At 40.1% G+C, this 24932-nt stretch overlaps 1 protein-coding gene across 2 annotated transcripts in view; it reads right to left on the bottom strand.

Moving 5' to 3' along the window:
• Nucleotides 1-24932, bottom strand: part of SHC4 (SHC adaptor protein 4) — a 127637-nt gene that overhangs the window by 60415 nt on the left and 42290 nt on the right. For both annotated transcript variants that reach the window (XM_029239131.1, XM_029239132.1), the window contains exon 3: nt 1080-1143. In XM_029239131.1, coding sequence (XP_029094964.1) covers nt 1080-1143 — 64 coding nt within the window. The remainder of the gene's footprint in view (nt 1-1079; nt 1144-24932) is intronic.

The raw sequence follows: 24932 nt of genomic DNA, 5'->3' as shown, positions 1-24932 counted from the left end.
GCTCATCTGAGTCACTCTGGGTGACAGTGGGTTCAGTCCTATGCAAAATAATGAGTAATGATAAAAAATTAGGCAGGGTGGTATGGAAATAGAGCAGTAAAGCCGGGACTCTGAAGACCTGGCTTCTTCAGCTAGCGCTGACCTTGATCTTCCTAGTGACTCAAGGCAAGTCTCTTCTCTAAGCCACAGTTTAGCAGCTGGCAAAGTGAGAGGGTTCAACTGGGAAATCTCTAAAAATTCCTCCCCTCTTAAACAGTCTATACTTCTATAATTTATATAGTTATCTTAAGAGCCATTGCACCTCCCCTTTGGACTTTTCAAAGCAACTAAGTATTCTAGGGATAATACTAACTAGCATTAGCGTTGAAAGCCTAATGGAAGCAAGACACTTACACATCACTTCATTTAATTCTTACATAATTCTATAAACTAAGGGCTATTTTCTCCTACTTTACAAATGAGGAAACCAAGGATTCGAAAGGTGAAACGACTTGATCAGGATCACACAGTTAGTAGGTGGCAGAGACAGGATTTAAGTGCAAGTCTAACATCAAATCTCATGATTTCTTTCAACATGAAAAGCTCCTTCTACCCATTTATTACCCTTACCTCTACCAGCACTCTTGTTTCCATCTGAAAATAGGCCATGGAGTCCTAAAAGTCTAAAATGTTAAAATGCAGAATACATACATTATAAAATATTGAAATTGGAAGGTACCAAAATTGGTCATCTGGTTCAACAGCTTAACTTTACAGGAACAAGAATGGAGTTTTGGAGAGATGAGATACCATGCTCAAAGGTAAGTAAATACCTAGCTCTGCAACGAGATTTTATGACTTGAAAAGACCCAGGTGCTTTCTCCACTCTGACCCTCGGGCATCACCATTTCAGACAGTGTCTGGCAAGTCAGAAAAATTTGAGGGACAAGAACAACTTTGAGTGCATCTCAGATAGCATGTCAAATAATCAAGGCCATTCTAGACCTTGGGTCATGTGGTGGAATGAACTAACAACTATTTTGATACTATCTTTCCCATAGTTAGGGAAACTAAAAAAAAAAAAAAACACCAATATTTACCTTTCGCTTTTTAATGGCTCCATTTGCCCCGGGGACAGCTTCACACAGGCGACTTATTGCTTCCCTACAGAACAGAAACCATATAAAGACTCAGCATACTATCAAGCACACCGTAAATGTTCAATAAACATTAGCAAGTATTATGACCAAAATGTACACTCACATAATGGTGAGCCTGACATAAATGACCTTCCCCACTCCCACTGGAGAAAACACTGAGCTTAGTCTCTCTGCAGCTCAAACCCAAGAAAATCCAGCAACACCCTAATATTGAAAAATTGCTTTACAGTAAGGAGTCCTACTATTCACCTTCTTCATCTTTTTTCCTTGGCTTTTAAGGATTGGTTTTCAGTGCTATTGATTTCTAACCAAAAAGGACTGATGGAACTTTACTGTCTGGGAATACTTCACAGTTTTACCTTTAGCAAAATCCTCTATGGTGTGATGAATAAAAAAGCTTCATAGTATCTCAGCACCAAAGATAATTAAATACAAAAGAATCCAACACTAGAGGAAGTTTAAAAGGATTGAGAGAGAATTGAACTTCAAGGTGGTCTCAAATGGAGCCTTATTGACTAGGTTACTGCTCCAAGCCATTGAGCTTTCATGTAATTTCACAGAAGAAAAGAAAATCAATAACAGATTTCCTCCTTTGCTTATTTTTCTGCCCTTACTATATATTGCACTTCCTGAGAGAAAAGCACCGCTAAAAGAAGTAGTTGTTCCTTAATGGAAGTGGTGAACGAACTGGCGCCCTCCTCTCCAGAAATGCAGTTATAACTAAGAGCTTTTGTCTCTGGGACTCAGCATTCAGAACCACCCAAGCTTTCACGTGGCGTAATCTGAACCTTCACTTCATGGCTTTCAACACACATATCAAACTTTTCACAAAGCAAATGGAAATCTCTAAACTCCTTCCGGATCCACTGGACATCATCGTTTAAATTAGTACACTGTATTCACACACACACACACACACACACACACACAAACACACACACACACAATATACAGTTTTTATATATATTAGATTTCATGAAAATATTTTCTATGAGATGATTTTGATTCCCAAAGGCAGGGGATGCAGAGAGAGGAATGCAGACCCATTAAAAATATATATACGTTATAGATAGATAGATATAAAGATATATAAATAAAGATAGATAGATAGTTAGATCTATATACATAGTATATATGTTCTCAACATAATTACCTGCAACCAATGGATAGAAAGGCTTTTTGCCTTAGCATATCTTCTCAGAATTTTATGTTTATTGCTTCTCTAGGATTCCAAACTTGTTTTGTGGAGTCAAACAGGACAACTCAGAGAGTTGGTCTTTTTGGTTTGGTTGGTTGATTGATGTTTTGAGTCATCTTAATGATTAGTCAGTAATTGCTGACACATCTAATTAATCTGAATTGGCCTCTGGTGTTGCCAAAATAACTAGTCCAGGCACCCAAATATGTTGTTGGTATTTAACAAAGAGAGATTATGGGAAAGGTGTTCTTAGATCCTTTACTCCATGAGAGCCAACAGGGGTGCTTTGGTCTAAAAAGCTCCCTGTAAATGGTTTGAAATAAAAGTAGAAACAAAGGCGGGCACTGATGCTGCCAAGTATAATAATAGTTATTATTAGAAGTTGTTACTTCTATATAGCACCTATAGTTTTATAAACTGCTTTTCCAGGCATTGTTTTCTTGATTCTCATTCCAACTGTCAATATCTTCTAACAAAAAGTAAAGTTATGAATTTGAATTAAAGGGAATGCTTTTTAGGATGAGCACCCCTCAAGGAGGGTTTGGAAGGCTGAACCTTCCTGACAGGGTGGAGTTGGGAAATTCCAGACAGAGGGAAGAGCATGTGTAAAGACACGAAAACATAAATTATCACAACATGTGGGGAACTACAGTACTTTGACATTGATATTGCAGGAGCATAAATTGTGGTAGAACAAGAGTGAGTAAGAGCTAAGAGATGGGATTAGAGTCTGAAAACTTTTTCTATAAAGAGCCAGATAGTAAATATTTTAGACTTTGCTCTGTTGCAACTACTGAACTCTGCCACTGTAGCTCAACCACAGCAGTAGACAACATGTAAACAGATGAGCACAGCTGTGTTCCAGTAACTTTATTTCTAAAAGCAGGCAACTGGCCATATTTAGCCCAAGGGCTGTCATTTGCCAATTCCTGGATTAGGTAATTCATACAAACGGAGTTAGAAATAGTTCAGCTTTAAGAAACAAGAAAATGTTGACATTCATTATACTTTTAGAATTAAAAATTAAAGCAACTATAAGATACTTGCTCCACTCTTATTACATTCACAGAAAAGAAAATTACAAAGCCAGTATTGGGGGAAATGGGAATAATTCCACTTCAGGTATATTTATCCATTGCTGGTGGCCTTGATTAGTATTAATACAATCTTTCTAGAGATAAAGTTCATAAAAGATGACAAATGTCATAATATTTATCAGAGCTTTTGACAAGGGAGGAGGAATTTGTATTGAAATAGCATTGAGTAGTTATGTAAAAGAAACATTTATTTTAGAGTAAAAAACCAACCCCAAAGCTTGTGATATAGATATAAAACAAATCAATATAAATATTGCCACTTGAAATGTTAAGTATGAGAACTACAGAAATATGGGGGGAATCTATACAAATTAGTGGGGAAAAGTAGAACTTGGAATGGCATATACACACTGGTAGCAGCTATATAAAATTAATTCTGTATAAATACTGACATAGAAAGAGCATATAAACAGTGACTTGGTTTAGGTGTCTTCTGTGTGCGATTTGCTGTTTCCTGTTTTTGATTCTATTGATGTTTAGATGTAAACAGTGTTATGTTTTCCTTCATTGTACAGTTGATTGCATAAAAAATCTTTTAAAATATTCAAAAGAATGCAAAGTTAGTTCCTCAGCAGGAGTTTTGCTCATGTACTGTGGAGAAATGAGGGCATGTCAAGGATGTCCCGATGGAGTGACACAGCCTGCCTCTCTTTTGCCAACAATTGCAGAGATGGGACAATGCTCACGTTATAGATAATAACAGAATCTTTATTTCTCTCTCTGCTCGCATCCCCGCTTAGCCTTTAATGCCTCCATCTTTATAGCCACTAAGTCCAGATTTATCTTTTCAGTTTGCTTGGTAGACTTGCTGGTTTCCACTCCACAAAGTTTCACAAACAAAAAAACCCTTGACCAGATTTAGCAATGCTTTCACATTAGAAATCCCTACCTTTAGATTTGTAGCAGAGAGCCTGGGTTTTAATGAAGAAGCTGCTCCTATTTATATGGTCAGGCTCAGCACTCATCACCTAATGTACGTCTTCTCAGTCTTAATAATGTCATTTCACGGTAGGTATTTTATCCCCATTTTACAAATGGGGAAACTAAAGTTCAAAGAATTTTAATAACTGCCTCCAAATAATGCAACGGATAGTGGGAGAGACAGAATGCAAATCCAAGTCTGACTTCAAAATCCACACTCATCCAGGGAGGGACCATAATGCCAAGTGCATGAAAAGGAGGGAGTCCCAGACTTTGGGAACTAGGGAGGAGAAACACATTGGTCCTTCCCTTGCTCACTCCCCAGCACACAAAGAGGCTCCTTTTTGGCCAATCCTTCTGCATTGTGGCTGGAGTAACCTGCCAAGGGAATAAGGCAAAGTGGTAGGGGTCAGCTCTGGAGAAGGCCCATGAGGATGCCCCAGCCCTTTGCTTTCTATACAGCGGCTGTTATCTCCTTAGGGAGGAGAAGAACTTCCAGAGCCCGGCCACATGCCCTCAGGGGAAGAACACACATGTGTGCAAGGCACACTCACTCAGAACTTTAAAGTAAGTTGAGGCACCAGAAGCTTCACAGATTCAGAAAGTCTCTTAATATACAACTCAAAAGAAACAAGGGGAAACTTGTGCTTATGAACTTGCTTTTAAAAAGTATTTATACTGTACACGCACGTTCACAGCAGCATTATTCACAATAGCTAGGGACTTCCCTGGTGGTCCAGTGGTAAAGAATCTGCCTTCCAATGCAGGAGACACAGGTTCGATCCCTGGTCAAGATCCCACATGCCGCGGGGCAACTAAGCCCGAGCACCGCAACTATCGAGCTCACATGCCTCAATGAGAGAGCCCACGTGCAGCAAACTACAGAGCCCACACGCTCTGGACCCCACATGCCATAACTACTGAGCTCACGCACCCTGGAGCCCGCACACCACAGCTAGGGAGAGAAAACCCGCACACCACAACTAGAGAGAAGCCCAAGCACCGCAACTAGAGAGAAACCCGAGCCCCACAACAAAGAGATCACGTGCCATAATGAAAAGGTCCCGCATGCCTCAACAAAAGATCCTGTGTGCTGCAACTAAGATCTGATGCAGCCAAAAAAAATAAGAAAAATAAATAAATAAATAAATAAAATATTCACAACAGCCAAAGCATGGAAGAAACCCACGTGTCCTCAGTGGGTGAATGGATAAGCAAAATGTGGTATATACATACAGTGGAATATTATTCAGCCTTAAAAAGGAAGGAAATTCTGCAATGTGCTACAACATAATGAATCTTGAGGACATTATGCAAAGTGAAATAAACCAGTCACAAAAAGACAGATACTGCATGATTCCACTTACATAAGGTACTTAGAGTAGGTCAAAGATCATAGAAAGTAGAATGATGGTTGCCAGGGTCTCGGGGAGAATGGGGAGTTACTGTTTAATAGGTACAGAGTTTCAGTTTCACAAGATGAAAAGAATTATGGGGATGGACAGTGGTGATGGTTGCACAGCAATGTGAACGTATTTAATGCCCCTGAACTATATAGTGGGCTGGCCAAAAAGTTCGTTCAGGTTTTTGTAAGATGTTATAGAAAAACCCAAAACCCAAATGAACTTTTTGGCCAACCCAATACTTTAAAGTGGTAATTAAGATGGTAAATTTTATTTTATGTGTCTTTTGCCATAACAGAGGAAAAGAGCTACCAAAAATAAAGTAGTTATTACTTTTTTTTACTTGAGACTCTAAGGAGAATCATAGGTCTCTCTTCAATAAAAGGCCTATTTGTACAAATGTTTCTGTTCAATTTTAGAGGGCCCATCCCACCCCTACCCACCGGCCCTCAGCACCATCCCTGGAAAACCATCTGTGGGCCTCTTGGGAATCCACACATCCCAGGTTAAGAACCACCGCTTTAAAATAACCTCTCAAAACTCTCCTTTCTTTGCTGTTATCAGTGTTAGCAAATCTGAAACCCTAGTCAGGGAAGACACATACGTGCTTGCGATTTGTTGCCTTTCTTCACAAAGATCTTTTCTTCCCCTCAGACTCCGACCAAGAGATTAACTGTAACATTTTCAAGAACAAATAGTACTTTCAATGCTTTCCTGGAGTTCCAGACACACCCTCCGACCTAAAGCACTGACTTTACAAATACTGAGAAAAAAGAAAACAGAGATCCTGAAGCAGGGATTCCTCACAGGACGGGGGTGCCCCCCACCATCCCAGCTGCTCAAGCAGCCTGCACTTCTGCAGAGCGTCTTGGAAGCTGACGACCATGGGACATTCTCCAGCGAGCAAACATTCAGCAATCGTCCTCTCTTAGAGGAGCAAGACTTTTCAGAGTTTAAACGGCTAAAGAGTTCCATCCTGGGAGCCTGTACCAGAAAGAGAGAGAGAGAGAGAGAGAGACCCACGGCACCAACAGTGGTCACTTTGTTTATTGTTTTGCCACATGAGAGGGAAGGGGAGAAGCGGGCTGATGTAAGAGAATGAGAATGCAGTTGAAGATTTGCTTTTAAGCATATAAAACCCTGCCTACGCCATAAGACCAAAAAAAGATATTTTTGTCTGTTTTAACAGAGTCCAAACTAATCACCCAAACAAAGGCACCTTTCTTCATCAACCCCTGGCCACTACAGTACTTAAGAAGTTATAATTTTTCTGTGTCTTTAACTCTTAAACAGTTAAGCTCCTCTGGGAGCAATATTGCCCAATCTTTGTTTTTTAAAATTTGGAAGGCAATATCCTAATCCAAGACAAAGGGGAGCATTTAAGGGAGGATGGGGGCCTGTGGGACAGAATGTTTCCAATGAATGTCAAAATACAGTTCTTCAGGAAATAGGAAAGCCAGAAACTGTGTCACATGAGACCAGGCAAATGGCCCAGCAGAGCAGTTAAAAGCAACTATCCCCATAGGCACAGGGATTTTCCCTTACTTTTCGTCTCCAACATGAACCCTTAAAGAAATCAGTTAACAATGTCGCAGGGACAAGTTGTCACCTGAATGTCTCAAACTGCTTTCCTATTGATGAATGAGAGGACTCGTAAGTAATTCAGACTCCACATCAGTGTGGTATTACGGTGTCCCAATTGTTCTAGGGAAACTAGTACCTGCTTTTTTGAAATCTTTGCCTTCAGAACATCAAGCCTCAGTGATCTATGTGTTCAATTTTGTTCAGCTTGGTGAAATTAAAGACATCCAAGAATGTGTGCAAGCCCCAGACAGGACACTCTAGAACATGAGCCTGCCTCCATGGCGATAAGCACACAATGAGTGCAGTCAATGCCCCTAGACCAGCGGAAAATGGAAAACTTCAAACTCCCTTTGTGCTATTATCAAGGGGCATCGCCCATGCACTCTGGGAGGGTCGACACAGCCCGTAAAATATATCCTTTCATTTTAGAAATAGGCACTTCAGGTCCCAGATGGTCAAATCAAACCTTTCAGGACTGCCCACAGCATTTACTCTCACATGGACTTATCTCACCACTCCGTTCAACCTGGATTCTATTTAAAATCTGATTATAAAGTACATTTGCAATTCTACCCAACACAAGCCACCATAGAACACAGGTTGTTCTGTCTACTCTGTGATTCTGCCCTTTGGCTCTGATGCAAAGGTTGACCCATCAACTGCACTTTAATGAAGTGAAAGACCATCCTGTCCCCAGGATGGCACCTCCCCTGCAAGTATCTCCCCAGTAAACAGAAATGAAGTGGTGATTTTCTCCTATCCCCACAATGATTTCCTGTAATAGAATCACATGTTTCAAAATGCAAACACACCCCCATACTGATGGCTTATACACCTTCAAATATGAAATGACAACAGAGAAATGGGGTTGATTTCACACAAAACACACTGGAATTGGTAAATCCAAAAGACTGTTCTCCTTTACTTTAGAATAAACTAAAACAACTCTGTTTTAGACAAAATACACTAAAATATTATGAAGGCATGTCTTTTGGGGTTAAAGAGTGTACTGATCATACAGTGTGGTCACTTTAGAACCAAAATTCATTTTTTAAAAAACCAAAACAGATCCAACATAATCACCCATTTTATTCGTCGCATTTCACTCCAAATGATGTTTATCTACTTCCAAAAATTAGGCCTATCTTCAAAAAAGGAAGATTTGGTGCCATTTAAGATACTTAAAACAGTTTACCAGAGGTATCTATAATGTTGAGCAAGACAGTAATGGGTAGAACGAGTGTATGACTTCCACCACTGTTTAAAAAAAAAATAACTCCTTCTTTTTTTTTTTTTTTTTTTTTTTGCGGTACGTGGGCCTCTCACTGTTGTGGCCTCTCCCGTTGCGGAGCACAGGCTCCGGACACGCAGGCTCAGCGGCCATGGCTCACGGGCCCAGCCGCTCTGCGGCATATGGGATCTTCCCGGACCAGGGCACGAACCCGTGTCCCCTGCATCAGTAGGCAGACTCTCAACCACTGCGCCACCAGGGAAGCCCCATAACCCCTTCTTTTATGGGCCATTTGGTGTATATACTATAGATTTTATCTGGTAAGTCCATTTTTTTTTAAATGTGTGTGTGTGTGCCTCTGGAAGGAATTAGTAACTGGCTTAGCCAATTGAATCCACTGGTCGGACAACTTTGGCATGCACATCTGCTAAGAATTCACTGAGATAACCATTTAGGTACATGGCGATTAAACTTCAAAGTTCTTAAGAATTAACAGGGATGCTGGTTCAAAATGCAGATTCCTGGGACTGTTCTTGAGATTTTGATTCTATAGGTCTACAGTTTAACAGCCTCCCAGGTGATTCTGAAGCAGATCAGTTCAAGGACCACATAGCGGATTAGAACTTCTACTTGAACTCACTGCACAGTATGACTGGTTCTGTGCTCTACAGCTTCAACCAGATGGCCGTATTAGTGGATGCTAAGGAATTAGGTCACCTGCTCCTAGCAGCTACGGTTGGGAAGGCTACACTACCTGCACATTTCATGATGTTCCATTCGGCGAGAAATTTGTATTCAACTTAGTCAATATGCTGGGAAAGATATTTGGTATAATCCTCTCCTGTCCACTCTGTCCCCTTTATCCTGGCTATCTCCTCACAGGAAGGGCTTTCACCAGAGGGCATCTGGAGGTCCTGAGCATCTTTGCTCACATGACCCCCTGCACACATGGGTGGTGATAAGTGACCTGCATTCTCTCCCATTTGGCCGCCTGTATGCTGGGAAGCCTAGTCCATCTGCCCCTCGAAATGTATTCATGCTCTAGGCAGTGGTTCTCAACCTTGGCTGCACATTGGGGAAACACAGGGGAGCTTTAACAAATCCTGATGACTGGGTCTCATCTCCAGACATTCTGATTTAATGGGTGAGGGTGGGACTACTGGGAGTTTTAAAAGCTCCCTCAAGTGCTTCCAACAGAGCTAAGTCAGGTTGAGAATCTCTTCATAGCAGTAGTCAGCATGCCTTTTTATACAGGACCAGAGAGTGAAAATGTCAGGCTTTTAGAGCCATACAGACTGTCGCAACAACTCACCTCTGCATTTGTAGCTTGAACAGCAGCCACAGACAATACATAAACGAATGGGCATGCCTGTGTGCCAGAAACACTTATGGACACAAATGTGAATTCCATGTAATTTCCACATGTCACAAAATATTCTTCTTTGATATTTTCCCCCCAAACATTTAAAAAAGTCAAAAACCATCCTTGGCTCAAAAGGTGGCAGAATCAAAATCAGGTAGCAGGTGGTTTGCTCACCCTTCCTCTGGAGCAAACCAGAAAGGAATGTAAGAGGCCTTGGGGTCACAGTCAGCCATTAGCTTGTACATGGAAGAAAAAACATTAGAACACAACCTTTTAATCTTCACAGACAAAGATTATTTATACGTATTTTGGACTTGCTAAGTATCTTGGTACAGGAAGCTGGGTTTTATGAGAGATGGATCTTCTACTGTATAAATATAAGGATTATGGAACTTCTTCTACATACTGTTAATTATCATCTTCCATTCTTTGTTTCTCCTACCAGCATTCAGTGAAGGGATAGGGGAACTGACACTCTTCTTTTTTTTTTTATATCAACTAAGCTTCATTAAGTGACATGATATCATGTACATGATACAGTACAAAGTGCTTGCAGGAATACAGAAATAAACAAAAGTGTAAAATTACTATAAATAATTGTTAAAAGGGAAAAAAGTGGAGCACTTTAATTTATCTATAACTCTTCTATGATAATAGAATGAAGAAAGGCTCATTGAGTGGGCTCTGCAATCAGACAGCCAGAATTCAAAATCTAGCAGTCTCCTATAAGCTCTATCATGTTGAGCAAGTTTTTTGGGTTTTTTGTTTTTGTTTTTTTTTGCGGTACGCGGGCCTCCCACTGTTGTGGCCTCTCCCGTTGCGGAGCACAGGCTCCGGACGCGCAGGCTCAGCGGCCATGGCTCACGGGCCTAGCTGCTCCACGGCATGTGGAATCTTCCCGGACCGGGGCACGAACCCGTGTCCCCTGCATTGGCAGGCGGACTCTCAACCACTGTGCCACCAGGGGAGCCCCTGAGCAAGTTTTTAAACTTTCTATGTCTCAGTTTCTTAAATTTATAAAGTGGGAATAATAACAGTGCTTTGAACAATGCTTCAGTAAATGTTAGCCATTATTATTGCTTTATCCTTAAAATGTCTGTCTGCTTTGAGAACTGGGTCTAACCTGCTTTTTACAATACCTAGTACCCAGCAGCGTACTCTATGATTATAACTGGAATGTTATAAATAATATGTTGTAGAAGAGGTCCAATTATGTCTATTATGCAAGTAGCAATGGATAGTTCACATTTCTATAAAGGCAGAATGCTTATCTGATTTTCTTTAGATACCCCATGGCACCTGCCTTGGATATACTGAATGTTCAATATGTAAATGTTTAGACAGCTCTATGGCACTGAAACAAAGTACGACCCTTGTCCCCCTGCATAACCCAGATCCCCCTTCAGAACAAAGGTAGTCATTGCCCCTGTTGCTGGAGTGTTCACTGCTAATGGCTCACAGCTGAGTTCCTTCCCCAGAACTTGTCCTCTCCTTAAGGCAGTTACCTAGCCCACAGATATGTCCCTCCCCGGAGGCAGTAAGCACCAATGACAAGTCAATACGGGGTTTGAAGGCCCGATCTCTTTACCCACGAGATCTGCTGAAGCCTTTGTTGAGACAGCATCACTATTCAAGCCTCCCCCGCTGCCCTACCAGGTCTAGTCCTGTATCCCTCACTCCCTCAAGTGTTGATTTTGAGACTCTTCCCAGCAAACCTTTTGCATTTGACTCTCCATCTCAGAGTCTGCTTCTAGATCCAGCCTAAGTCCTGCTCATGAGCTGCTGCCAGAATTATGATACTTTACTTTGTCATAAACACTTAACTAGAGGATGCCTTTCCTTTTTAAGAATCTGCGTTGTCACAGCTGACAGTGAAAAAAAAAATCAGAGAAAATCCTCGTAAGTGGCTCAGATGATCCAGATCAAAAAGATCCACCCTCGGGCTTCCCTGGTGGCGCAGTGGTTGAGAGTCCGCCTGCCGATGCAGGGGACACGGGTTCGTGCCCCGGTCCGGGAAGATCCCACATGCCGTGGAGTGGCTGGGCCCGTGAGCCATGGCCGCTGAGCCTCTGCATCCGGAGCCTGTGCTCCGCAACGGGAGAGGCCACAACAGTGAGAGGCCCGCGTACCGCAAAAAAAAAAGAAAAAAAAGATCCACCCTCTTATTAATCGAACATACGTGAAAATGCACATTTTCCTAGAGTAGGTGCAGCTCTCACAAGCTCCAACTCATGTTTAAGAAAAGGGGTCAGAGCCTGCATTTATTCCATTAGGCATTTCACAGTTTTCCTAAGGAGAATCCTGACGGGGAACGGAACAAATCTGCCTGGCAGGTGGAGAGACATGCCAACTGTCCTGTATTTCCTTTGGCCACAAAGCTCTCTTTTTATCAAAGAAAAGTCTTTCAGGCTGAGATTAGTTTTTAATGAATTCTGAGTGCTTCCCATTTAGTTCACTCTTCCTAAAAGGAACTGTAACATTGATTTTTCTGGAGATATGTATATATATACATACATACATATATCAGAATTAAAACTCGCTGCTCTGGTATTCCCTAGGCTTTGCCCTTTTCCTTTCTTAAAAGCAAAAATAACCTCCAGATGCTTTTTGGGATTTTCTGGGGATCCACCTTTTCAAAAATAAGGGATTTCCATATGATCCGTGGTCCAACTAAGAGAACTCATTTTGAAACAACTGATAGGGTTCCCTTACACCTGTGGTTCTCAAAGTGTGGTCCCCAGACCAGTGGCATAAGCGACACCAGGAACCTTGTCAGACATGCAAATTCTTGAATTCAAAACTCTGGGAGTGGGGCCCAACACTCTGTGTTTTAACAAGCCCTCCAGGTGATTGATTCTCTCGTGTGCTGAAGTTTGAGAACCACTGTCTGACACAATTTTTTTCCTTAGTAGAGATCAGAAAAGGATACTAAAAGTATCCTCACCTACGTACTTTTGAGCATCTTTATGAAGGCCCTTCCAGAGAGAACTCACAAACAAGGGATCTGGTGTCTTGAACCTAGGACAAATTCTAACCTGAGGTTTGGATGTCTCCTTCTTCTGTCACTTCTGGCTTTCAGCATTGCCCTGAGTTTTGTTCCTTAGAATCCTCTCATTTTGACTGAGGTATAGTACACAAGAGTCAGGCAGCCCTGATTACTGGTTCCACCACTTATTAACTTACTAGGGGAGTTCCATTATTTCTCTAAGTCTCAGTATTCTCATGCGCAAAATAGGATTACTAGTAATATCTTTTATAAATGTTAACTTTTATGATGCTGACTGTAGCTATTAATTAATAATAAACTGCTCTGTAGACTGCTTCCTAAAAGTTGAAAACCATGTTTGAATCCCTGAACTAGAAAGAGGTTGAAGTACAGCCAGTTCCCTGGGATCAAGAAATCCTTCTCTTCATCTGAATCAACTCCTTGGACCCCAAGGCTCTCTGAATTAAACTGAGTATCTTCAGCGAATTTATTTTCATTCCTTTGTTCAACAATGTATACGAATGGGGTCCATGTGCCAGACGCTCTACCATGGAGCCAGGGACCTGACTCAATTGTCTAAGAGCTCCTCGTTCTGGAATTTGGTCTAGTTCAGGATGCCAGATTCCATGTTTGTAGAATGTCTAGGTCTTTTCTGCTTTTCTCTACTAGCAGTGACCTTCAAGACCTCCAGAATCATCTAAAGAAATGTGATCTAGGCCTGAAAAGCCCTGAAACCTCTCTGTTAACCAATAAATATTTATTGATCCAACTATGCCCCAGTCACTGTGGCTCTGCAACCTATCAGGCCCATGGAATAGGCTTCCAGGGCCCAAAGATGATGGATGATGAAGCCCTTGCGATTGACTGCCCCACTGAAAAAGGACCATAGGGACCCAAGGCCTTCTAGGCCAGACACACTCTGGGGCCCACTCTGGACTGTTTTCAGGAAGCGCCTGTACAACACAGCATTGGTGTTTCCAGGAGCAATGGTTCAAAAGGCCTATTCTATTGCATTGTTAAATTATTCATAGCAGGAGCTGACCACTATGTCCATTAAAATCAAAATCAGAAACCCCGTTTCTTGGTCCTGGAGACATTTACACAGAGTCTAGCTGAAAATGCATGGGGTGTTACAAACATTCAGTACTGACTTCTAAAGGAAACCGAAGAGGGCCACAAAAGGGAGATACCAGAAAGTATTCTCAACTGAACTCTGCATGGTAGAGAAGGTCTGGGGGAAAAAATTACTAAAGCTAAAAATACTGGGGTCACCCCCAAATGCATACGCTTTAACATTCATGCATTTTAAGCTCTGAATTAATTTGATTCTCCTCAAACTCTTGAGGCCATCCACTATAATCCATACTTAGACATGGACAGATAGCTAACTCTTCTCACTTAGGTCACTGACTGTGTGTATATTGCCTGTTAGAGAGAGAGAGAACGTACGTGTGTGTGTGTTCATACAATAATGTCTACACATCTGTAAGTTTCTATAGATTCATATGGATAAATTAGCAGGCCCTGATTTCAGCTGCAACATATTTTTAGATACCATTTCATAAAGTGGATCACATTTGCCATGGAAAAAATACTGTAATTGGGAGTTTCATTCCTGACCAAGGATTTCTTGGCAAATCAAATATAGATGCTGTAAACAGCCTGTTGTAGAACAAAACTAATGACCATTTTATAAACCTCTATAAATATCTCAAAAACACTAAAACAATGCCCTACATCCTATAAAAAAGGCATAAACATATACAATACCTATACATATAGTTTCAAAGTTTCTTGAAATATCCAAACACCACTTAAACATACAGCTCAATTGAATTATGTTCAAAAATTAATGCACTAACTATAATAACATCAAACATTTGACTAACAATTTTGCAACCCTTAGATTTTAGTGAAGCATTTGGGGGATGATTTATATATTCCCAACCTTTTTTTTTTAAGGTGTTCGAAGAAATTGATCTATTGTGTTCTTTTCCCTTTGAGGTAGGAATCCATTTTTTACTGCATTTACTACTGCTGTTTTTACAAGCTGTTTTTCCTCCTCCCAGCAAATGCCCTTCTCAATATATGAGTGTTACAGAACTACCATAATGCCCCAATGCAACTCTGCCCTGGCCAAAGATGAGTGGCTCAGGATTAGGCCCCAATCACCATCCTACCTAGGAATTTGATATTTGGAACTGAGAAAACCAGAGATGGGGAGTCTCTGCACTCCTGCTGCTGAGGTCTCGGCAGCCCTGACCGTACCCTTCTATTGGTTTGATTGTTCACTGATCCTCAGCTTCCATGAGCTGCCCCAATATCCTTTCAAGAATCCCCCTTTTGGCTTAAGCTAGGCAGAGTCATTTTCTGCTACTTAAAGCCAAAAGACTCTTAATAAATACACCTATGGCAAGTAGATGCACTTAAAATTGTTTCTGCCACCTTAAAGCTCAGGTCAAAGCAAGTACTGGTCATACTTAATGACCTAGAAAATGTGCATAATAAATGATAAAAACACATCACAAATTAATAAGCACCATATAATCTCACTTTAGTTTCCAAACATATGACTGGAAAAACCTTATACCAAACTGTTACTCTTGATTACCTCCAGTGATTTGTGTGTTTTTTCTTTTCTTTTACCCTACTTTCCAATCCCCACAATGAGCCACATTTAATTTTTATAATCAGAAAGAAATAGTGAAAAAGTGTTAAGAATTAGATGCTCCACAGAGACCTGACATCAGCGATGGTAATGATCATAGCCGTGCTGTTCTCTCAGTTAGAAGTGATTTTTAAACACAACTCAGGGGAATTCTCTGGCGGTCCAGTGGGTAGGACTCTGTGCTTCCACTGCACGGGGCCTGGGTTCAATCCTTGGTCAGGGAACTAAGATCCCGCAAGCCGAGATGCGCAGCCAAAAAAAAAATGTGGATAAAGATGACTCAGGCTTGCCTTTACTGCCTGAATTGTCTCCCAGCATCTTAGTCTATTCTCAGCTATAAGAGCAGTTACTTCGCTTCAAACCAAAGCAATGTCACTAGGAAACATTAAGTGCCGTAGGGACAGGATTTGGTTTAAGAGTACCTGGGTTTGAGCCCAGCAAAAGAGCTGTGTGGTCTTGGGTTAGTCACTTATCTTCTCTGAGCCTCAGCTTCCCCCTGCTCATAATGGGGAATTACAGTGCCTTCTCTCAGGGTGATTGTGTGGTTCATAAGAAAACATGAATGTAAAAGCCCTGGGCAAGCGAAACAAATGTCAGCTGTTGTTAACTACTCTCGCCTCTTGTCCTACAGCAGCCCTCTACACCAGCATGGTTTCTGGTTGGGTTTCCCGGTCAAGAAGTTAGAAGAGGCCACTATGCACTCCTTCCCTAATACTCTCAGCTGTGGCACCTGCTAGAAAATAGGTCCTGATGCTTCAGTTGTCCTTCTCTTACTGGCTTTGCACCTTTTCAGCAAAATAAACAGACAACATTGAATACTTCAAAAATATAACTCATCTAGTAACTGATACTTTTCAAAAATCGTGGTAAAACATACATACATAAAGTTTACCATTTTAACCAGTTTTAAGTGTACAGTTCAGTGGCATTAAGTATTGATACATTCATATTGTTGTGCAATCAGTACCACCATCCATCTCCAGAACTTTTTCACCTTCCCAAACTGAAACTCTGTACCCATTAAGCACTAACTCCCTCCCCTTATAACCCCTGGCAACCACCATTCTGCTTTCTATCTCTGGATCTGACTACTCTAGGCACTTCATATAAATGAAATCATACAGTATTGGTCTTTTTGTGACTGACTTATTTTCTTAGCACAATGACCTCAAGGCCTGCAGTGTGCTGAATGTTTGTGTCTCCCCAAAATTTGTGTGTTGAAATCTTAACCCCCCAAAGGTGATGGTACTAGTAAGTGGAGCTTTGGGGAGGTAATTAGGTCATGAGGATGGGGCCCTCATGAAGGAGATTCGTGCTCTTATAAAAGAGGTACCGCAGAGCTATCCAGCCCCTTCTGCAATGCGAGGATACAATAAGTCTGTGATCTAGAAAAGGGCCCTCACCTGACCATGATGGTACCTTGATCTCAGATATTCCAACTCCAGAGCAGTAAGTAATAAATATCTGTTGTTTATAAGCTACCCAATCTATGGTATTTCGTTATAGCAGCCCAAATGCACTAAGACAAGGTTAATCCATGTTGTAGCATGTGTCAGAATTTCCTTTTTTTCAGCTTTACTGAGGTATAATTGACAAATAAAGTCATAATATATTTAAAGCGTACAACATGATAGTTTGATAGATGTGTTCATTGTGAAAGAATTCCCAAAATCAAGTTAACTAGCACATGCATCAGCTCACACATTTGCCTTTTTTTGTGTGTGTGAGAATACTTAAAATCTACTCTCTTAGCAAATTTCAATACAGTATTATCAACTACAGTCATTTTGTTATACATTAGATCATCAAACCTTAATCATCTTATAACTGAAAGTTTGTTCCCTTTAACCAATATCTCTCCATTTCCCCACCTGCCCTCCAGCCCTTGGCAACCACCATTCTACTCTCTGTTGCTATGAGCTGGACTTTTTCAAAAAAGATTCCACGTATAAGTAATATTATGTAGTATTTATCTTTCTCTGTCTGGCTTATTTTACTCAGCATAATGCCCTCCAGGTTCATCTGTGTTGTCACAACTGGCAGGATTTCTTTCTTTTTAAAGGTTAATATTCCATTGTATGTATATACCATGTTTTATTTATCCATTCATCCGTCAGTGGATACTTGGGTTGCTTCCACCTTTTGAGTTTGTGAATAATGCCGCTATGAACATGTGTGTACAAATATCTGTCTGAATACATGCTTTCAATTCTTTTAGATACATACACAGAAGTGGAATTGTTCGATCATATGGTAATACTATTGTTAATTTTTTAGGAACTGCCATATTGTTTTCCACAGCAACTGCACCATTTTACATCACCACCAGCAATACACAAGAGTTCCAATTTCTCCACAACCTTGCCAACATTTATTTTCTAGTTTTTTGTTGTTTTTGGTTTCTTTTTTAATAATAGCCATTCTAATGAGTGTGAAGTACTATCTCATGGTGGTTTTTATTTGCATTCCCCTAATGATTATTGGTATTAAGCATCTTTTCATGTGCCTATTGTCCATTTGTGTGTCTTCTTTAGAGAAATGTCTATTCAAGTCCTTTGCCCAGTTTTTAATAGGGTTGTTTGGTTTCCTGTTGTTGAGTTGCAGGAGTTCTTTACATGTTTTGAATACTAATTCCTTATCAGATATATGACTTGAAAAAATATTTTTTCCATTCTGTGGGTTGCCTCAGTAACTGTACTTCTTGGCCTCACCTGTGCTCATTCAAATAGTAACTGCACCTGCATGTGAGAGACATTGTGCTAATGACTCTAAGGAAAAGGTGCCCTTGACTTTCACACCCTCTCTCTGTGGGTTTGACTGTCATGCTATCAGAATCCTTCCCAACTGCTTGGGAACTTTTTTTTTTAATAAATTTATTCATTTATTTATTTATTTTTGGCTGCATTGGGTCTTCGTTGCTGCACGTGGGCTTTCTCTAGTTGTGGCGGGCAGGGGCTTCTCTTCATTGCGGTGCACAGGCTTCTCATTGCAGTGGCTTCTCTTGTTGTGCAGCACGGGCTCTAGGAGCGCAGGCTCAGTAGTTGTGGTGCACGGGCTTAGCTGCTCCGCGGCATGTGGGATCTTCCTGGACCAGGGTTCAAACCCGTGTCCCCTGCATTGGCAGGCGGACTCTCAACCACTGCGCCACCAGGGAAGTCCCAGCTTGGGAATTCTTTTTAATTACTGTATCTTTGAAGACTTCTAAAAGGAATTTAATTGGCTTTTCATTTCAGATACCTGAGAAGTGAGATCTCAGTCCTAACGAGGTTGTGAGGAACCGGGAGTAGCATAGCTTGAAGCTAGCAGAGGTGGTCACTGTCCACACATTCAGACACACACCACACAAAACCTCCATGAGGGCTCCCTGACGTCCCCACGTGTGTGGGAGGAAGTATGTCCATTCACACCGGTGCCTGCTGAGGAGGATTTGACTGTTATGTGTTGTAACTGTTCTCACCAGCTGATAAAGGTCATAAGCCCTGGCCCTGGGACCCCAGACCCTTCTTGGGGCCTTTACATTCCTTCCTGACCAATGAACAATGAAACTTGTTTTATCCAACCACGTACATTCTGCCTCAGCAAGTGCTCGTTTTCAATTTTTAGCATGACCACTATGAACTAGAACTGTAACATTCTTGATTTTTTTTTTCTCCTTGCCACTCAGTAAATGTCTTCGCTGGGGTATGTTCCCTTGCCTGGCAAGTTAATAAACTCGGCCCTTTATCCCCGCTCTGGTGTCTTTACTTTGCTTGCCATGTGAGCTGCAATCCCACACTTCACTGCATGGTCTCCTCACAGGTCGACACAGAACCCACACACCAGATGCCGGACAGTTACTCCAAGTTTTACACTGATACACTCATCCATGCATAGCTGCAATCAACCTCATTCATACGTTCCTCAGGAAATTTACATAAAGGCCAGCCTATTTTCAGACAAATTGATATCTTAATTTAGCCACCTAGCACGCAGATATTTGACCTCTACAGAATACTTAAAACCTCCCCTCCTGATGTTCACATTTCTTTTTTTTTTTTTTTTTTTGCTTGTTCACATTTCTTATAAAGCTCATCCACGGGACTTTAGGTAAGTGTTCAGCCGCATCTTGGATCTGCTTTGCATCTAATAGTTGCTAACACCAAAGACACACACACACAAGTATGCATTTGTCTCTGAAGAGCTGCCTTTCATGTCCTGTTGAAGCCAAAGAATCAAAATTTCAAGACAGTGAATTAAATTTGCAGAATCAGGGCTCAGGAGCAGTAACATTCCAAACAGGAAACTACTCCAATTACAACATCCTCTGAATTATGATCTCTGCTTCCTTGCTGCTTTACCTACTACCAATCTCCCCAACAGCCTGCTTACTGTCTACAGCAGCAGTTCCAAAAAACACTGCTCGGGGTTTTCTTCCCCCATGGAATGGAATGGGGCAGAAGGGAGGGAGTGGGCTTTAGGTTTTAGTGACATGATTTCTTCTGTGTGTGTGTGTGTGTGTGTGTGTGTGTGTTTCAGATCAAAGGAGGTTTTTGTTTTCTTTATCTTTGTTTTAAAAACCATGATGAATGGTAATTAGATTTATCATGGTGATCAATTTGAAATGTATAGAAATATCAAATCACTATGTTGTATACCATAAATTAACATAATGTTGTAGGTCAATTACATGGCAAAAACAAACAAACTCATTAAAAAGGTCAGATTTGTGTAGAACTACCATATGACCCAGCAATCCCACTACTGGGCATGTACTCTGAGAAAACCATAATTCAAAAAGAGTCATGTACCACAATGTTCATGGCAGCTCTATTTACAATAGCCAGGACATGGAAACAACCCAAGTGTCCATCATCAGATGAATGGATAAAGAAGATGTGGCACATATATACAATGGAATATTACTCAGCCTTAAAAAGAAATGAAATTGAGCTATTTGTAATGAGGTGGATGGACCTAGAGTCTGTCATACAGGGTGAAGTAAGTCAGAAAGAGAAAGACAAATACCGTATGCTAACACATATGTATGGAATCTAAGAAAAAATAATGTCATGTAGAACCTAGGGGTAAGACGGGAATAAAGACACAGACCTACTAGAGAATGGTCTTGAGGATATGGGGAGGGGGAAGGGTAAGCTGTGACAAAACGAGAGAGAGGCATGGACATATATACACTACCAAAAGTAAGGTAGATAGCTAGTGGGAAGCAGCCGCATAGCACAGGGAGATCAGCTCGGTGCTTTGTGACCACCTAGAGGGGTGGGATAGGGAGGGTGGGAGGGAGGGAGATGCAAGAGGGAAGAGATATGGGAACATATGTATATGTATAACTGATTCACTTTGTTATAAAGCAGAAACTAGCACACCATTGTAAAGCAATTATACTCCAATAAAGACGTAAAAAAAAAAAAAAAGGTCAGATTTGTCGATATGAGAGGCTGAAGGTGAAGGGAGGGGAATTAGAGGAAGGGAGTCAAAGGCACAAACTTCCAGTTATAAGGTAAGTAAGTACTAGGATGTGATGTACAACATGATAAATATAATTAACACTGCTGAGTGTTATATATGGAAGTTGTTAAGAGAGCAAATCCTGAGTTCTCATCATACGAAAAACAATTTTTATATTTCTCTAATTTTGTATCTATATGAGATGATGAATGCCCAGTAAATTTATTGTGGTGATCATTTCATGATGTATGTAAGTCAGATCATTATGCTGTACACCTTAAACTTATACAGTGCTGTATATCAATTATATCTCAATAAAACTGGAAGACAAAGATAAAAATAAAGAAATTATGAAAGAATAATCTTAAGAAATTAAAGAAAGAACAGCATAAAATAAACTTAAAAAGGAGGAAAGATACACTGAAGATAAAGAGGAAATAAATGAATTAGAAAATCAAAGACCAAGTAGATTTGAATAATAAAAACTAAACCTGGTTCTTTCAAAAGAGCAATAAAATAAACAAACTTCTGGCAAATCTGATTTTAAAAGATCACACAAACAAATCAGAAATGTTGAAGAGAGCATAATCACATATATAGAGGCTATGTGAAAATTAGATGAGAATACTATGGCTAACATTATGTGACAAATTTGAAAAATCAAGATAAAATGCCCAACTTTTGGGGTAAAACCACCCCAAAATTACCTTACCAAAGGATAAAAAAAATTTGAAAAGACTAATAAAAAGGAAGATTTGACAATGGAGGTAAAAATCTAACAAGCTCTGAGAGTTGTTTGGGCTAGTTCCAAAGAGTTTTATAGTAGCAGATAATTCCAACATTGTTTAAATTGTGTCAGAGCACAGAAAATATGGAAAGGTTCTGCAATCATTCTTATGAGGCTAATGTATTCCTGAAACCAAAATTTCCTAAGTATAGTTCAAAAAAGAAAACTCACTTAAAATAAGGATGCAAAGGGCTTCCCTGGTGGCGCAGTGGTTGAGAGTCCGCCTGCCGATGCAGGGAACACGGGTTCGTGCCCCGGTCCGGGAAGATCCCACATGCTGTGGAGCGGCTGGGCCCGTGGGCCATGGCCGCTGAGCCTGCGCGTCCGGAGCCTGTGCTCCGCAACGGGAGAGGCCACGGCAATGAGAGGCCCGCGTACCGCGAAAAAATAATAATAATAATGCAAAAATTTGAAATAAAATATTAAGAAGTTGTATGTAACTGCTACCTATGATGACATGACAATTAAGAAGGGTTTACAGCAGGAATTCAATGATTGTTCCATATTATAAAACTTATTAATGCAGTTCTCTACAATAATAAATTAAAGGGAAAAGTATCATTTAACCATCATGACATATTAAAATAGTGCCAAAGAGCAAAATTTCCTAATCCTGGAGCCTTAACCTGAAGTTCCATCTTCACATCTATTAGCTGTGTGACCTTGGGCAAGTTACTAAATCTAAATTTCATCTCCTCGTTAGTAGAATGAGAGTTTCTAATAGAGATAATCTTAGTAAAAGTTTTGAGTTCCCACTCCCCCCCAACAATTAAAAAATAAAAATCATGTTGAGAACATTTTTATAGGAGAGAGGAATGACTATGTCATCCTTAGTATGATTTTCATTTTCCCCTTCTCCTATTTCCTTTTGATATTGTTTTCCAGACATTCTGAAGACAACCATCACTGTGAGCCTTTGTCTTCCTAATCATCTTGTTTCTCTTTTCTATCAGGAAAAACCTCCTCCTTTGCCCTTTCGCATGAACACTAGATTACTAAAAATGAAGATGTGGTCCTAAATCAGTCAAGTGGATAAATGCCTGGGTGAGAATTAGTGGATAAATCTGGAGTCCAAGAAGTGTGATGAGAGCTTTGGAAAGGTTGTAATCCAGGGAACTGCCGACAAAGTACATGGCCTCCTTGTCCTTTTCTCTGCTCGGAGTATTCTCTGTGTTCTAGAGGTCCTATGGATTCAGCCCTCAAACAATTGGCAGAAAGGTCCCTCATAATGAGAAGAATTTGACTCCATCTTTGTCCTCTGTTTCAAACACTGACCCAACTGTTGTATCTTAACCATGGCTCCTCCTTCATTATCAGGAACTTCATGTTGCCGTCTGTCTATTAACTGGAACAATGTACTAACTAGTAGAGACATGGTAAGATCAATTAACATAGGTAGGACATCAGCCTGAATACACCTGTTTGTATGCGTAGTGGCAATTAGCTACATTAGTTTATCAGCAGTCACACCTGATTAATCTGCTTGATGGTAACTGTCAGGAGACACCTGTGGTCACACAAAATAAAGATCTTTCTTATAGAATTCTCACTGGTCCATTGAATTTTTTTCTTGGGTTAAGTAGGATTATGAGTTAAATGAAACTTTGTGAATATGTGAAATTCAAATTGTAAACTATTTGAAACCTGATTCAACAGTTATATATTAATAACATCTTAGGCAATTGGGAATAGAGCAACTTGAATAGTGGCTGAATGTGAATACCTATGTAAGTTGAGAAAAGAAAGGAGAAGGAGATAAAGAAGGAAAAATTAAGAGAAGGAAGAGTAAATATTTGCGAAGTAGGGTGGGAATTAGAGGTTTATGGAAAGTGAGCCACCCTCAAGCTTCCACAAATCTGCCCAGAGCACAATTTGCCATGCCTGAATCTCATACGGACACATCTACAAGGAATAATGTCCAGGTACTATGCCAGACACCTCCCCTTGGATCTGTATATTAGTCATGAACCGAATCTTCATGGCAGAGAAAGAAATAGTCTTTTACCATTTACTAAACAGTAGGAAAATACAGACTGACAAATTCATAAAGATGTTTTAAAAATAGAAATTAGGAAGTTAAGATTAACATATACACACTACTATATATAAAGTAAATAATCAACAAGGACCTACCGTATAGCACAGGGAACTCTACTCAATACTCTGTAATAACCTATATGGGAAAAGAATCTGAAAAAGAATAGATACATGTATATGTATAACTAAATCACTTTGTTGTACACCTGAAACTAACACAACATTGTAAATCAACTATACTCCAATATAAAATAGAAATTAAAAAAATAAAATAAAAACAGATAGTAACAAAAAATAGATACATGGATGGGAGGGAGGATATCAACTAGTATATGGTTCTTCTGCAGAACAACCTAGCAATACAGATCTAAAGCCTTCAAAATATTTATATTGTTTGACCTAGTGATAAACCTTGAAGACATTATGCTAAATGAAATAAGTTAGTCACACAAAAAACAAACACTATATAACCCTACTTATATGAGGTACCTACAGTAGTCATATTCATAGAGACAGAAAGTGGAATGGTGGTTGCCAGGGGCTGGGGGAGAAGGGAATAAGAAGTTATTATTTAATATACAAAGTTTCAGTTTGAAAAGATGAAAAAGTTCTCGAGAGGGATGGTGGTGGTGTTTGCACAACAAGATGAAACGCACTTAATGCCACTGAATTGGACACTTAAAAATGGTTAAAATGGTAAAGTTTCTGTTATACGTATTTTACCACAATTAAAAGTTCTTCTGAATATTTAGCAACAGGAAAATGGCCAACATGGGAGAAACAGTAGCAAATATTTTTCAGATTTTCTACAAAAATCACTGTAAGCACATGTAAGGAAGAAAAGATCAGAAGGTTTTTCCAAAGCACAAAATGTTAGTAGACATTACTTCCAGGTGAGATTATGAGTGATTTTCTTTTTCATACTTATCTGTATTTTCTAAATGTTCTAAGTAAATATACAGTATATTTATAACTAGATAATAAAATAAAATTTAAAAGCCCACCTACTACATCTCTATCCTCTTACCCTGCTTTATCATTATAGTAATGGCACTTATTACTACCTGAAAGTA

This window comes from Monodon monoceros, unplaced genomic scaffold (assembly GCF_005190385.1).
Source record: "Monodon monoceros isolate NGI ecotype Baffin Bay Population unplaced genomic scaffold, NGI_Narwhal_1 Super_Scaffold_21, whole genome shotgun sequence".
In the NCBI taxonomy this organism is placed as follows: domain Eukaryota; kingdom Metazoa; phylum Chordata; class Mammalia; order Artiodactyla; family Monodontidae; genus Monodon; species Monodon monoceros.
The sequence above is the reverse complement of the archived record's forward strand: the minus strand, read 5'-3'. Positions and strand labels throughout refer to the sequence as shown.